Source organism: Entamoeba nuttalli (genome assembly GCF_000257125.1).
Source record: "Entamoeba nuttalli P19 unplaced genomic scaffold asmbl_2477, whole genome shotgun sequence".
NCBI classification, from domain to species: Eukaryota; Evosea; order Mastigamoebida; family Endamoebidae; genus Entamoeba; species Entamoeba nuttalli.
In genome coordinates, this window is record NW_008575353.1 from 1 (window position 1) to 14904 (window position 14904).

At 27.9% G+C, this 14904-nt stretch overlaps 11 protein-coding genes across 11 annotated transcripts; 8 read left to right on the forward strand and 3 right to left on the reverse strand.

Moving 5' to 3' along the window:
• Positions 1 to 151: 151 nt before the first annotated feature.
• On the forward strand, positions 152 to 307 carry ENU1_027430 (ribosomal L39 protein; the record flags this gene model as incomplete). Its single annotated transcript, XM_008857191.1, has 1 exon — positions 152 to 307. One exon carries the CDS (start codon positions 152 to 154, stop codon positions 305 to 307), a length of 156 nt encoding a protein of 51 aa, XP_008855413.1.
• A 336-nt stretch (positions 308 to 643) lies between these two features.
• On the forward strand, positions 644 to 3484 carry ENU1_027440 (chitin synthase domain containing protein; the record flags this gene model as incomplete). Its single annotated transcript, XM_008857192.1, has 1 exon — positions 644 to 3484. The coding sequence occupies one exon, from the start codon at positions 644 to 646 to the stop codon at positions 3482 to 3484; it is 2841 nt and encodes a 946-aa protein (XP_008855414.1).
• Positions 3485 to 3576: 92 nt separating this feature from the next.
• Positions 3577 to 4497, forward strand: ENU1_027450 (peptidyl-prolyl cis-trans isomerase, FKBP-type, putative; the record flags this gene model as incomplete). The annotated part of the gene is made up of 1 exon (XM_008857193.1): positions 3577 to 4497. One exon carries the CDS (start codon positions 3577 to 3579, stop codon positions 4495 to 4497), a length of 921 nt encoding a protein of 306 aa, XP_008855415.1.
• An 87-nt stretch (positions 4498 to 4584) lies between these two features.
• ENU1_027460 (protein kinase domain containing protein) lies at positions 4585 to 5475 on the forward strand (the record flags this gene model as incomplete). The annotated part of the gene is made up of 1 exon (XM_008857194.1): positions 4585 to 5475. One exon carries the CDS (start codon positions 4585 to 4587, stop codon positions 5473 to 5475), a length of 891 nt encoding a protein of 296 aa, XP_008855416.1.
• A 72-nt stretch (positions 5476 to 5547) lies between these two features.
• Positions 5548 to 6522, forward strand: ENU1_027470 (hypothetical protein; the record flags this gene model as incomplete). The annotated part of the gene is made up of 1 exon (XM_008857195.1): positions 5548 to 6522. The coding sequence occupies one exon, from the start codon at positions 5548 to 5550 to the stop codon at positions 6520 to 6522; it is 975 nt and encodes a 324-aa protein (XP_008855417.1).
• A 95-nt stretch (positions 6523 to 6617) lies between these two features.
• Positions 6618 to 7016, forward strand: ENU1_027480 (nuclear transport factor 2 family export factor 2, putative; the record flags this gene model as incomplete). Its single annotated transcript, XM_008857196.1, has 1 exon — positions 6618 to 7016. One exon carries the CDS (start codon positions 6618 to 6620, stop codon positions 7014 to 7016), a length of 399 nt encoding a protein of 132 aa, XP_008855418.1.
• A 149-nt stretch (positions 7017 to 7165) lies between these two features.
• On the forward strand, positions 7166 to 10129 carry ENU1_027490 (helicase, putative; the record flags this gene model as incomplete). The annotated part of the gene is made up of 2 exons (XM_008857197.1): positions 7166 to 7460; positions 7557 to 10129. The coding sequence occupies 2 exons, from the start codon at positions 7166 to 7168 to the stop codon at positions 10127 to 10129; spliced, it is 2868 nt and encodes a 955-aa protein (XP_008855419.1).
• Positions 10130 to 10338: 209 nt separating this feature from the next.
• ENU1_027500 (EF-hand calcium-binding domain containing protein) lies at positions 10339 to 12360 on the forward strand (the record flags this gene model as incomplete). The annotated part of the gene is made up of 1 exon (XM_008857198.1): positions 10339 to 12360. The coding sequence occupies one exon, from the start codon at positions 10339 to 10341 to the stop codon at positions 12358 to 12360; it is 2022 nt and encodes a 673-aa protein (XP_008855420.1).
• Positions 12361 to 12415: 55 nt separating this feature from the next.
• ENU1_027510 (hypothetical protein) lies at positions 12416 to 12882 on the reverse strand (the record flags this gene model as incomplete). Its single annotated transcript, XM_008857199.1, has 2 exons — positions 12416 to 12597; positions 12651 to 12882. 2 exons carry the CDS (start codon positions 12880 to 12882, stop codon positions 12416 to 12418), a joined length of 414 nt encoding a protein of 137 aa, XP_008855421.1.
• Positions 12883 to 13319: 437 nt separating this feature from the next.
• On the reverse strand, positions 13320 to 14276 carry ENU1_027520 (hypothetical protein; the record flags this gene model as incomplete). The annotated part of the gene is made up of 1 exon (XM_008857200.1): positions 13320 to 14276. One exon carries the CDS (start codon positions 14274 to 14276, stop codon positions 13320 to 13322), a length of 957 nt encoding a protein of 318 aa, XP_008855422.1.
• Positions 14277 to 14388: 112 nt separating this feature from the next.
• On the reverse strand, positions 14389 to 14838 carry ENU1_027530 (eukaryotic translation initiation factor 4 gamma, putative; the record flags this gene model as incomplete). The annotated part of the gene is made up of 1 exon (XM_008857201.1): positions 14389 to 14838. The coding sequence occupies one exon, from the start codon at positions 14836 to 14838 to the stop codon at positions 14389 to 14391; it is 450 nt and encodes a 149-aa protein (XP_008855423.1).
• Between the last annotated feature and the right edge of the window lie 66 nt (positions 14839 to 14904).

The following is a 14904-nucleotide window of genomic DNA, read 5'->3' on the forward strand; positions in this document are numbered from 1 at the left end:
TTTACTTCTTTTTTGTTTGTTTATTTTGTTTGTTTTATAATATTTAATTAAAAAATACATTAAACAAAGAGAAATTATAATTAAAAAGTAAAAAAACTATAATTAATATAGAATGAAAAATGAACTTTAAACTTATTATTAACAAGGCACAATGACTGGACACAAGGGTTTCTCATACAAATTAAAACTTGGTAAGAAAATTCACCAAAACAGAGGTGTCCCACAATGGTTCAGAATGAAAACTGGAAACACTATTAACTATAACTTCAAGAGAAGACATTGGAACAGAAGAAAGATGGGCATGTAAGCTTCAATTTTAAAATTGAGTACCTTGTTGAATTTTTGGGTTTTAATGTGGTTTGTTTATCAATACCACAAATTATTTCTTTCATTTCATTTGTTTAGGGTTGAAAAAAAAACAATTTTGAAAATAAAAATGTTATTAGTAGTAAAAAAGAAAACTTAAAAAAAATTTTAATAACTTTATTATTGGAAAGTCATTTAGCTATGATTTAAATGTATAACTTGGTTTAATTAAAGTATGGCAAACTCTTTGATATTGAAAATTAAAAAGCTGATAGCAAAAGTAGTTATTGGTGCAGTGTTAATGATTTTTAATACTGTACTTATAACAATTCACAAAATGTCAGTGAGTTTCCTTATTACTCAATTATTTATTAGACACGATGCATTTGTACCAAATGTAATTGTATTAACTTTTGCACCAATGATGTTACTATTTTATTCGTTTTATAAATATTTGTTCTATGAAGAAACTCCAAAACAGTCGTTTATTTTTTATTTACTAGAAGGAATTATTGAAGGGGGGTCACAGGGGATTGCATTAATAATTTTAGTTTTCTTTTATGAAAATACACAACAATATATTACTATGTTATATATTGAGTTAGTATCATTTGTACCATTTATTTGTTATTCAATGCCTAAGTTAAAGAGCTGTAAATTAAATGGAATTATATTATTGATATCATCAATATTTCCAATTGTAACTGCAGTTATAATTAGTATTCATTATAGGTTTTATTGGCAAATTATTACAGTCGATCTTTTGTTTGTTGCTCCTTATTGGAGGTCATACTTAACAGGGGTGTCTGGGGGTTATATAACACAAATAGAGAAACATCGTTATTTTACTTCATTTATTAGAGAGTTAACAAAAATTATTGGTTTAATAGTAGGTTGTTGTTTTGTGTATTACACTAATCAAATTAATCCAACTGAACGTTGGTTGATCAATCAAATTTATCTGCTTCCATTATATTGCAGTTTATTGATTCCTTTTATACTTCAAATTACTATTTCTTGGGGAATGAAGGCTGCTCTTCCAATTACAACAGCAACATTACCAATGATAATATCAATTATTATAGCTCTCTTACTCTATCTTTCAACATGTCATTGGTATTGGATACCTGAAATTTTTGAGGGGATGTGTATTTATTATGCAGGAGATACTGACTGGTGGTTTGTTGGATGTTTTATTGGAGTATTTGTTTCATGTTGCTTATTTTGTAAAAGACTTGTTGAACAAAAGAGGTATATAAATAAAACAAGAGATGTATGGAGTATTCCTGATGTTTGTTGTATTTCATTTTCGAATTCATTATTATTGAATAGAAGAACTGATGAAATTATTCAAAATGAAATGAGGGGAAGTGATGAGGATACATTTAAAACAAAAAGAATAGTTATATGCGCTACTATGTACCATGAAACAGAAGCTGAGATGACTCAACTAATAAAGTCATTCAAACGACTAGATAACATACCCTCATCTAAAGACCATATTGTATTTTGTATTATATTTGATGATTCATGTACGGTTGACAGACTAACATTATATTTCAATTTATTTGCTGAACAAATTATACGATTATTATATCAGGAACGAGTAAAAATGGAATATAAAGTTCAATGGTTTGGTGCAATTGCTTTAGGGGTTTTTAAGAATGGAACATCATTAACAATATTATTTAAAGACTCTCATTTAATAAAGAAAAATAAACGGTATAGTCAGTTGATGTTATTTAATTACGCAATCAAAACTTATGGGAAAGAAGATACATTTATTCTATTTACTGATGGAGATACGTATTTTTCTCCTTCTTCAGTAAGGAAATTATGTCTTGAAATATCATCTAACCCAAGATGTGGTGCAATTTCTGGGAGAATATATCCTGATGGAAAGGGGGTTTGGGCATCCTTTCAAAAGTTTGAATATGCGACAAGTCATTGGTTACAGAAACCAGCAGAGGAATTACTGGGGTCTGTTTTATGTTGTCCTGGTTGTTTTACTTTACTTCGTCTTGAAGCAATTTATGAAGACAATTTAAGAGATAAAAGAATATTTGACAAATATTCAGAACCACCTCAAAGTAGTATAGGTATTTTAACTCATAACTTTGGTGAAGATAGGTGGTTATCATATCTTCTTATTGAAAAAGGATGGGAATTAAAGTATTGTTCTATCACTAAATCGAAATCTTATTGTCCTACTACAACACAAGAATTCTTTAATCAAAGAAGAAGATGGTTGACTTCTACTTGGGCTAATCTTGTTATGATTATCAAAAATTGGATGAGAATTAAACGAAATAATAAAAAAATTTCAACTGGATTTATGATATATACCTTTCTCAATTTTATTTCATCTTTCACTACTCCTCCTACTACTTTATTGTTAATTTATGGACTTTTAGTCAATTTAGAGATTCCATATACTCAAGTTATTGCTTTAGCACTTTCTGTCTTTCCTGTATTAATATTTTTAATTATTGAAGTTGTTGTTCATTATCTACCTGCACCATCCTTTGAAATATGGTGTATTAATATTATTAGTGGTATCTATGGAATAGAGATGTTATTGGTTATTGTTAATTTAATTTATTCTTTGATAACTATTCAACAAATATCAATAAATTTGATCTTCTGTGGAGCCTTAGTTATTGTTTATGTAATTACAATTGTTCTTCATTGTGAATTTAATCGAATTGTCGGAGGAATAATAACAATTTTCCTTATACCAACAACAAATATATTATTAATAATATACTCTTTTATGCATATGTCTGATGTATCATGGGGGACAAGAGAACAACATTATGAAGGTACTTTACAAAAGATTGTTTATGCACAAAATTCAGACATTAATTATATTGATCAAATATCCATATTTACACCAGAGTCTTCTACTGAAAAACACAATAAAAAGATGAGAAGCAAATTGAAGAAAACTCAATTTATTACTATCCTTCTCTTCTTCTTCACAAGTTTGTGTTGGATTATTCTTTCTCTTTTGTTAATGTTTTTAGATTATCAATACCATTTAAAGATTATTGGAATTTCATTTTCTTTTATGATTGTACCAACATGTTTGACTATTCTTTTAGTTGGAGTACAGTTTATTTGTATGATGTTTCATAGAATAGATTCGTTGGCATTCATCCTTTCCCATTCAGAGTAATTAACTTTTTATAAAATGATTTTATTAATTTATTTTTATTATACTTTTAATAAATTGATAAAGAGATTAGATTATTGATTATTTAGGTATTAATGAATTGTTACCACTATGACCATGATTCATCAGACGACTGTTCTTCTTGCGACGATGAGTGTGAGTGTTGTGGAAGTCATGGACATCGTAATGATGTCCCTGAACCGAAAAGAGTGCCTAATTTATTCTATATTAAAAGAGGAAATGGAATAGAGAAAGGTAATGATGGAAGTAAGGTAATAATTAACTATACAATGAAATTTTCTGGGAATGTTATTGAAGAAAGAAATGGTTATGAAATGATTATTGGAGGAGATTATAACAGTATTATTTGTGAAGGAATTGAGTTGATGGCTGAACATATGCATGAGGGAGATATTTGTTCAATGGATTTACTTCCAGAACTAGCATTTGGTGATAAAGGAGATGAAAAACGCCACATTCCTCCTAATGCTCTTATTCAAATGAAAATCGAATTAGTTCATTTGGACAAATTCCCAACTCCATTTACTATGGATGGTGAACAACTTTATCCATATGCCTTAAAGAAAAAAGAAGAAGGAAATGTTTTTATGAAAGAATGTCATTATCAAAGATCTATAAGAGCTTACCAATGTGCCTTAGAGTTTCTTGAAGAAGACTATCGTATTCCTGCTGAAATTAGACAGCAAGCTTTTGAACTAAGACATGTCCTTCATAACAATTTATGTGCAGTTTATATTCATGAAAAGAAGTTTAAATATGTTGTTGTTCATGCAAGTATTGTTATTAAAGAAGATAGTTGTAATTGGAAAGCTTTAATGAGAAGAGGAACAGCTTATTTAAGTATGGATAAATTAGATAAAGCAAGAAAAGATTTAGAAACTGCCCAAGACTTTGAACCTGATTCAAAAGATATTGCTCTTCAATTAAAAATTTGTAGACAACGCCAAGCAGCAAATTTAAAACGAGAAAAAGGAGTTTATTCAAAAATGTTTTAAAGAATAATATTATTGTAGTTTATTTTTCTTATGAGTATAGTTTCAATAAAATAAAAGAACTTGGGTTTTGGGTTATGGTATCTCCAAATGAAAAAGGGATTATTGGTTAATAACCGATATGAAATTACTAATGAAAGAGTTGGAGATGGTGAGCACAGTGAAAATTATATTTCTATCGATTTGTTTGAAGGAAATAACGTTATACTCAAGAAGATTCAATCTAAAGAAGAGTGGTACAATTGGAATAATATTTGGAGAATAATGAAACAAAAACCAAATAACAAAGTTCTTCAATTGTTTGACTGCTTTCAATGGAATCATTGTTTTTTTGTAGTATCAGAAGAACTTTGTTATACTCTTAGAGAATTATTAGACTCTGATAGTGGTTATGTACAACATACAATCCCATCACTAATTCATTGCTTTCAATATACGCTAAGATATTTGGAAGAATTAAAAATCATTCACTGTGATATAAAACCAAGTAATATTATGATAAATAACAATGGGGTGTATAAATTAATTGATTATGGGAATGCTCTTATTGATTATCATTCTTCTGGTAAAGAATATGTACAATCAAGATGGTATCGAGCACCTGAAGTTATTTTAGGATGTCAATGGACAAATAAAATTGATACTTGGAGTGTTGGGTGTGTATTATTTGAATGTATTATTGGAGATGTATTATTTCCAGCAGATAATGATGTTGACCAACTAATGATGATGAGAGAAACCATTGGATTATTTCCACCATCTCTCCTATGTCAAGCAACTCAAAATGTTAATAATGTTTTTACTTCAGACGGTCATTTAATAGAAAAATATGAATCATTAATAGAAGAACGAAATATCAAAGAATTATTAGGAAGCTGTGAATATAATGAAGTGCTTTGTTTGGTTTTAGAATTAGAACCTGAAAATAGAATGACACCACTTGAATTTTCTTCAATAACAATAAAGTATATTGATCAATGATTTGTGTTATTTAATTTTTAGGATGAAAAATAGTAAAAAAATAACTAAAATAACTAAAATTTTTTAATAAAAATGAATAGTTGGGAAGATAGTGAATTGGAATATTCAAGAAACTTGATTAATAAACTTCATGTCCTTCTTAGTCGATTAGGAGATCTTCCACAGAAGTTTATTGATAATGTTAGAACAGTTCAAGATGATTTTCTTCAAGAATTTTCTTCAACAACCCAAGTGGTTGTAAATCTTTGTGCTAAAATTTTAATGACTGATGTAAGAAAATCACCAGCAAGAGATCCTCCATTAATACTAAAAGAAAAAGGTTCAGAAACTTATTCATCTGATTCAGAAACTATAAGAAAGAATAAAAGAAAAGAAAAAATTGCTGTTGAAAATGAACATGATGAAAAAGTAAACAAATATCAAAGAGAAATTAATGAATTAAAAAGTGCTCAAGAAAGTATGTGGATTGCTTTACAACTCACTAACAATAAATATACAGAATTACTTCATTCATTTGATAAAACTCAAATCCTTTTATCACAAAAAAATCAAATGTTGAATATGTGTAATTCTTTACTCAAAGACAATCAAATTTATCAAACTTATCTTACTTCATTTGATAATAAACAAAATCTTATTGCTAACGAAAATACTCCTTTTTGTGGATTACTTACTTCAAATGAAATTATTCAAATAAAAGAATGGACTCAATGTAAATCATTCAACCTTCTTTATCATGACGTTACTCTCCCCAAAGAACCACTTTATTCTCAAAATGGTGTTATCTCATTCATGAGAAATCAACATCAATCAGTATTTGGGTTCTTTACTAAAGCCTCAATTCAACCAACTACTCATTGGCAATTACTAAAAGATTGTGATTTTTGCTTTTCTTTACGTTCTTTATTCTCAAAAGAACCATTAATGTTATTATGTAAAAAAGATGGTAAAGTTAAACAGGTTTCTTCTTCAGAATATGTTCCTCCAACATTGATAGAAATGACTAGTTCATGTGCAAAAGAATTTATTTATCTTTCATTGAATTAAAGTTTTTTTATTTCTTTTAATTCAGGTTTTTCAATTTATTAATTGCAATAAAAATTTTGTTATTTCTTTGGAGCTTCATCTTAAAAATCATTACTATGTCATCAGCTGAAGAAAGTATCACACAAACTGCCATTGCTGCTCATGAATTTGTTCAATTATATTACGCATTATTCCAATCAAGAGTTGACGAATTATTAAAAATGTATCATCAACAAGCTGTTAGTAACTGGAATGGTAATTTTTTTAATGGAATTGAACAAATTAGAAATCATTTAATTTCATTAACTCCAGGAAAATATGACATTGAAACATATGACTCACAACCCATTGGTGATCTTGCACAAGGAGGAAGTCTTCTTTTCATTGTTACTGGTCGTGTTAAATATAATAACAACGAAAATAATTCCAGAGAATTTTATCATCAATTTATTCTCTCAAGATCACAAGAGAATGTTTGGTTTATTGTTTCAGAAAACTTCAGATTACTAAGATAACAAAATAAGTCATGAGACTAATCGAAATAAGGTATTATTAAAAGGAGTTTTTAAAATGATTAGTTTAGGTTTTATCTATCTTGTTTCTTGTCTTTTTTATTAAAAAATGAAAAATCTAAAAAAATCTGATCTTCAATCACTTTATCTTAATGAGTAGAACTGAAACCCCGAGTCTTGAAGATTCTATTGATATAATTAAACTGTTGCGTAATAAAAAAATAAAAGAACTAAACAAAGGAATTCAATTTAAAGAATTAGATAATGATAAGAAGATTGAACACATTAAAGAATTAATTCTTATAGCAACAGAAGACCCATCTATAGAAAAAAGAAAAAATAATAAAAAAGGAGCAAGAAGAAGTATTCAAGATGAGGAAGATACAGACATAGAGTCAGTAGTTCAATCAATTTCAACAGCTATGTATTTTGAAAATAGTCCACCTTGTTTGTTAATTTTGTGTTAATTATTTTTGAGTTTTTAAATTGAAAAGAACAAGTATTATTTAATATTTAATATTTAACAAATTATTAATCTATAAGATATTAAAAATGGACAATTGAAACCATTTCAAATTGATGCCTTAAATTGGTTAATTAGAAGACATCATCTTGGGGTAAATTCAATTCTTGCTGATGAGATGGGTCTAGGAAAGACATTAGAAAGTATTAGTTTATTAGGATATTTATATCATGTACAAGATTGTCATGGACCACATATTGTTATATCTCCAAAATCTACAATTGACAATTGGAAAAATGAAATTAATAAATGGTTGCCATCAATAAAAGTTGCTCTAATGGGAGGTACAAGAGAATCAAGAGAGGATTGTAGAAAAGAGAATTTTGATAAAGATAAACTAAAGGCTGATGTGATTATTTGTAGTTATCAAGTTATTTCAAAAGAGAAATCATTATTAAAGAAACAAAAATTTGTATATTTAATATTAGATGAAGCTCATAGTGCAAAAAATGAAAACACACGTTTTTATAATGACTTAAGTGAAATTAATGCAACACATAAACTGTTTCTTACAGGAACACCATTACAGAATACATTACATGAATTATGGTCATTATTACAATTTTTATTACCAGAAATATTTAATACAAAAGAATTAGATGAAATATTTGAATCAATTGAATCAGATAAATTTCAAGGATATATTGATTCTATTAGAGATTTTATTAAACCATTTATGTTGAGAAGGTTAAAAACAGATGTTCAAAAAGAATTACCACCAAAAATGGAAATTAAAATCTTTGTACAACTTACACCATTTCAAAAGATTTGGTACAGAAAAGTATTAATGGGTGATGTGACTGTTATTATTGGAGATAAAATTGTTAAATCAAAATTGAATAACACTATGACACAACTAAGAAAAGTTTGTGACCATCCATATCTTATGCCTGGAGCAGAGCCAGAGCCATATGTCAATGGAGAACACTTATGTCTATCTTCTGCTAAGATGATTGTAATGGAAAAGTTAGTTGAAAAACATTTAAAAAATAATGGAAAAATATTAATATTTTCACAAATGACAAGGATGTTAGATATTATTGATGATTATCTTGTGTTTAAAGATATTGAACATTATAGAATTGATGGACAAACACAACAAGAAGATCGTGTTGAACAAATTAAAGATTTTAATGACCCAAATGGTAAGGTTAGTATTTTTCTGTTATCAACAAGAAGTGGTGGGTTAGGTATTAATTTACAAAGTGCTGATACCGTTATATTATATGACTCTGATTGGAATCCACAATCTGATATTCAGGCAATGGACAGAGCTCATAGAATTGGTCAAACTAAGCCAGTTACTGTTTATCGTTTAATTTGTGAAGGAACTGCTGAACAACGATTGATTAGAGTTGCAGAAAGAAAATTAATGTTAAATAGACTTGTAATGCAAAGTGGAAAAACAGCAACAGAACCAGCAATTGGGAAAGAAGAATTGTTACAAATTATGCAACAAGAATTAACTGGGTGTTTAAAAGAAGAAAGTGATGATAAGAAAGTAAAAGAAAATAATAAAGATTTAAAGGATATTGATATTGAATCAATTATTCAAAGTGGAAAAGAAAAGACACAAGAACTAAAGAATGAAATTGAAAAAGAAACAGAGACAGCAAAAAAAGGAATGATGAATCTAACTAACTTTGCATTTGGAGTTGAAAAAGTTGATATAAGAGAATTCGAAGGAAGAGTGTTTGGGCAAAATGATAATTTAGAAGATTTAGAACGTTATAAAGAAAATATGAAATTGGTTCGTACTGAAACATTAAAACAACCTCCTGCTATTAAATTTAGAGACTTACAATTTCCAAGTAAAGAATTACTTCAACTTTTAGATAAAGAAAATGAAGAATACAAACGACTAAATGCAACATTCAAAGAAGATCTTACATTTGCTATATTAAAAGGAGATTCATTAGATCCAATACTACATCCAAAATACCTTAGTGATGAAGATAATCAAAGAAAAGAAAAATTATTAAAAGAAACCTTTTATGATTGGGACGATAATGACTTTAGAAAATGGAAAACAGCCATGAAGAAATATGGTTATGAAAGACTAGATGAAATTAGTACATATATGGGAAAAGATAAACAAGAAGTTCAAAGATACAATGATGTTTTTATTCAAAGATATAATGAGGTTAATGAAGGAGAAAAACTATACAATTCATTATTTAAAAGTGAACAGAAAAGAAAACTAAGAGAAAAAGAACAAGAAGACTTAGCACAAGCTATCAAAGCTAAGCCTGATGATATGACAGTATTAACTCCATACGTTTATTTTGGAAATTCTCAAACTGATCCATTAGTAGATTCAATGATGTTAAGAAAGTATGCAGAATATGGAGAAGACTGGGAAAGGATCTTAAAAGAAATCAAAGAACATCCATTATTTGTGTTTAATATTTATATTAACTCATATACCCCACAAACTGTTAAAGAGAAAATCAGATTTCTAATACATAATGTAGAAAAAACTAAAGAAAAAATGACAAAAGAAAATGATGGAAATACTATATTAGATAAAATAGAGATTAATGATAATTTTGAGAATAAAAAAATGAGAAAAGAAGATGATAATATTGATTGATAAATTAACTAAATTTATTTAAAAATCTTATGAATTTATATTTATTCGTAGAAACTGGATAATCAAGAAATATTTAGATTCCGGAATTAATTCTGTTTAAAAAACTTGAAACAAGATACAAAAGAGACAAAAAAAGTAGATTTCTTTACTTATCTTGTCATTTCATGACCTATTAAAATCTCAAAAATCTTATTAAAATCATTTATAATATGGCACGAGAGATATTTATTGAAAGATTTAATAAATTATCTAGAACTTCAACATATGAATCAATTACAAATGACATTAATGACTATTTTTTTTCAAAAAAATCAAATTTTATTGAACAACTTATTCCTGCAATTGTTAAAGAAAAATATGATGTTATTAAATACACAAGAATATGTCAATTTATAGACGCTTTTATTTTTAAATATAAAACATTTACAGTTGCCCATATAGCTGCCATTGTATTTATTTTACTTGATCCATCTAAAAACCTAAAAGTTAAGAGAAGTGATACTTCAAAGTATTTTACTAAAACATCAAAAGCAAACTTAAAAGAATTAAAGAGGCTAGAAAAAGAAACTGGTGTTGATAGTAATGGTTTATATAGTATTGATGAATTTATTTCATTATATGAAAATGTTAATGAAGTTCAATTAGACTCATCTACAGTTAAACAATGTATTTTAGATTGGTCATTTAAATCGTTGTTTGATCAATACGCTAAAGGAAAAAATTATATTAGTGATAGCGATGTACTTGAGGGATTAAAAAAACAATTTAAAATTAAAGAACATTTGAATGCTTTAAAAGTAGTGATTAGACTAATGGATACATCCCGTGTACATAAATTTAGACTGTATGAATTTAATGAGTTATGTCTTCAAATTGCTTTTGTAGAACAGAAAGTTGGAATTAATATTTTTTCATTAAATGTTATTTCATTTAGATTACTTGACAATGAACATAATGGATTTTTAACATTACAAAAGTATTCAAGGTTTCTTCAAAAATCTGGCTTTGATATTAAAAAAGATAATGTTAAAAAATCTATTAAAGAACTTGACAGCAATGGTGATGGTGTTCTTCAAATTGATGAATTTATTCATGTAAGTAATGGACTATGCACATCTAAAATACCAGCTTCTTTCCTTAATAATTTAAGAGCAAGAAATCAAACTGATTTAAAATATGACAGTGAACAACCTCAAAATATGAGAACCACAGTTCAAATATTAAGAAATGATAATACTAAAAAAGAAAAGAATCTTAATTTAATAAGAACAACAATTACAAGTGATGAATATTCTAAACTATTTGATGAGTTATGTCCAACTCATAAAATGAATATGGATAGTCTTAGAAGTGCTTTAATAACTGTTATTGGAGAAACAAACACACAGGCATTAAGAACTGCTCTACCAATTATATTTAATGTTGGAAACATTAACTGTGATGGATACTTAGATAAAGAAGAATTTATTATTTTAATGACTGCAATTGGAAAATGTATGAAAAATAAAGTAATTACTGAAAGAGACATGTACGAAGTATTTTTTCATTGTGTTGATGGAGATCATGATGGTTTAATTAATAGTCAAGAAGTCTCATTTTTGGTTCAACAAATAGATGGAGATACATTAACTGAAGAAGAAGCAAATGACTTAATTAGAACATATGATGAAACAGGAAAAAAAGAATTAAATTTGGAAGAATACTTATGTTATTTTATGAGATTGGATGAAATTAAATTAGATGATTCAGAAGAAATAAAACAAGAAAAAATGAAACGACAAATTGCTAAAACCTTTAGACTAATTGATAAGGATTATTCTAAGTCAATAGAATATGGTGAAGCATTAAATTATGTTATTAACACAGTTGGACAAATATCACAGACTAATAAAATTTGTCTTAGTACAATGTTTTATGTTTGTGACCTTGATGAAAATAATTCATTAGATCCTAACGAATTCTTTCAATTTTATTACTTATTTGAATATTATGTTGATGAAAATGGGGAATTTGATTATGTCTCTATTTATGTTGAACTCTTTGATATGCTTGACGTTAAAAATGAAAAAATATTACCACGATATGTTGTTGATAAATTATTAGAAAAAATTGGTCGTCCTGAGTCTATTTTAAATTTCATGATTAAGTATGACTTAAACAAAAAAGACTTCATTCAAATAAATGAATTTGTCTTAGCTTTCTGTGGTAAGTCTCTTGATGATGGTATTTAAGTAGGACTTTTTGTTTTAAACAAACACCAAAAGACAACAATGGAAAAAAATTAATTTATTGAACTTCAATCTCTTTACTTTTTTGACTTTCAACAGATGAACGGTATTCAAATACATACTCATTACTAATTGTTATAGGTTTACTTTGTAATTCTTTTGAATATAAAAAAAGAAAGTTATCTAAAGCAATTTTCTTTTGTGCCTTATATTCATTAAATATTTTATTTTCAATTTCAGCTGAGAAAAAATTATTAATTTTTAATTCATTTAAAAAATTGAAATAAACAAACTTCCTTGAATAAACTCTCTTTGGTATTTAATTGAATCAGCAGATTGCTTGAATGATTTTGGAGTGGGGTGGTATGAACTTTTTATTTGTTGCTTCTTTTGATATGGTGACTCATTTCTTGAAGAATGTTTTGTAGCTACTTTTCCTTTACTAACAGATTGAAACCCATCTTCATCTTCAGTTTCTTTAGGCTTTCTTTTAGATTTGGGTATATAGACATATGTTTTTGACATAAAATAATTATTACTGAGTTTTTAGTTAATTTTTTCTTTTTTATGATTTTAGACAAGATACTATTTAGAATGAAAAGAAACTAATATTTAAGACTTAATTTTTAACAAGAATTTTTGTAAAAAATGTTTTTCATATTATTCACATTTTTATTAACCTTATTTGTTCAAGGAAAAACAAAGGGATGTCCTTACGAAGACTCAATCCATTGCTCTAGAATTAAGGCTATATGCAATGAAAAGAAGGTGAGTGGTTGTGAAGAAGTTTACTTGTCTTGTTTAAAACAACATCGTTGCCATCAAAAAAATAACTCTATCTTGACTGGTGTTAAGAAACAAAAAAAAGTAACTGCAATGTACAAAATAATGTCTTAACTCATAACAACGATGAGCAAAAAGTAGTTGAATGCTCCAAACAAAAATTAATTAATCAGTCATATTTAGTGATCTCTTCTTCTTTCTCTTGAACTTCTTGGTGGAGACCTTACCTCTCTATAATCTCTAGAAGGAGAATAAGAGTTGTAACGATCTCTTGGTGAATCATACCTATGAGGAGACAACATTTGAGGTATTGGTTGTTCCATAGGTACAACTGGAACAGGAATTCCATATATTTTATTCAAATCCTCTACATACACATATGAGTTATCAAAATTTACAATGATATTAGGAGGAATCACTTCTGGAGAAATAATGCACTTGCCAATTCTTTCGTCATACTCATCCTTTTTCATCCAATACTCTTTTCCCCAACTAACAATAAAAGGGGGATGACTTCCTGTATCATATCTGAATAAGAAATGAAATACTGCCATAGCATCTTTTCTCGTGTATAATGTAATGAAGCAATGATGTTTTTGTGCAAATAAAACAATTTTTCTTGGAACACATATACTTTGGAATAATTTAGCAATACCCATTTCGTCTATTCCATCCGGTAAATTACCTACAAAAACTACATTACTATATAAATCAATTTTACCATGATCCATAGATAATGATGCACGTTGATCAACTCCCGGTTTTCGTTTTTCGAGAAGTTGTAATGGATGTGGTAAATTATGAAGTGGTTTTTCTTCACAATAATATCGTTGTGCTTCTACCTCATCAAAAACCCCATCATCATTATTTGTATCCTCTTTAGTTGAACTGTTTATCTGTTGAAATGGATCTGCTTGGTTGGCTGAAGAATATGATTGTGAATAATTCTTTGTGTTGTTTGTTGAATCTCCTGAATAAGGTGATGGTTCAGTTGGTGTTGTGACAGTGGCGTATGGGTTGTCGATGCCATACGGATTTGACATCGAATACGCACTTGCGTATGGGTCATTTACATCACCGAAATTAACGTCTTGAAACAAAGCGTTTTCATCAATGCGAGGTTTTTCCTTTTCCATATAGTTTAAAGAATTTTTAAGATTTATTTTCATTTTATTAGCTATTATAATTGTAGTTTTTTTATTAAAAATTATTTTTCAAAAAACCAAAAGGATGAAGTAAATAGGTAATTTATTGGAATTCAAAGAAAGCACTCACGAGATCACCTTTTGTCTTCTTAAGAGCTGCATATGCTTTTTCGTGTGTGGTGTTAGCTTGAGCCATAAGCACATTGACATCAGCTTCAACTGGAACATATCCATCATCTTCAACAGCTTCAGTAGTAGCTGGAGCACTACTTTCATTGACTTGTTCTTCTTTTTTCTCTTCAGTTGTATTTTGTTGTTCTTTCATGTTAGCTTGAAGTTGTTCAAGAATACGTTTAGTCTTTTCGTCCATATATTCATTTCTTGGTTCACCATATACTACATAATGTTCACTAGATGGAAGCTTATAAACAGCTGGTTGATTAATAACGAATTTACTTCCTGCTCTTTTAAGTGAAAATTCAACAACATTTGGTACTTCAACAAGTCCAACTTTTTCAAGAGCTTTTCTTGCTTTCTTCTCTCCTTTTGACATTACTCTTTCAGATGGTATAGCGTCTTGAACCTCATTTTCTTCTTTAACTTCTTCTTTAACTTCTTC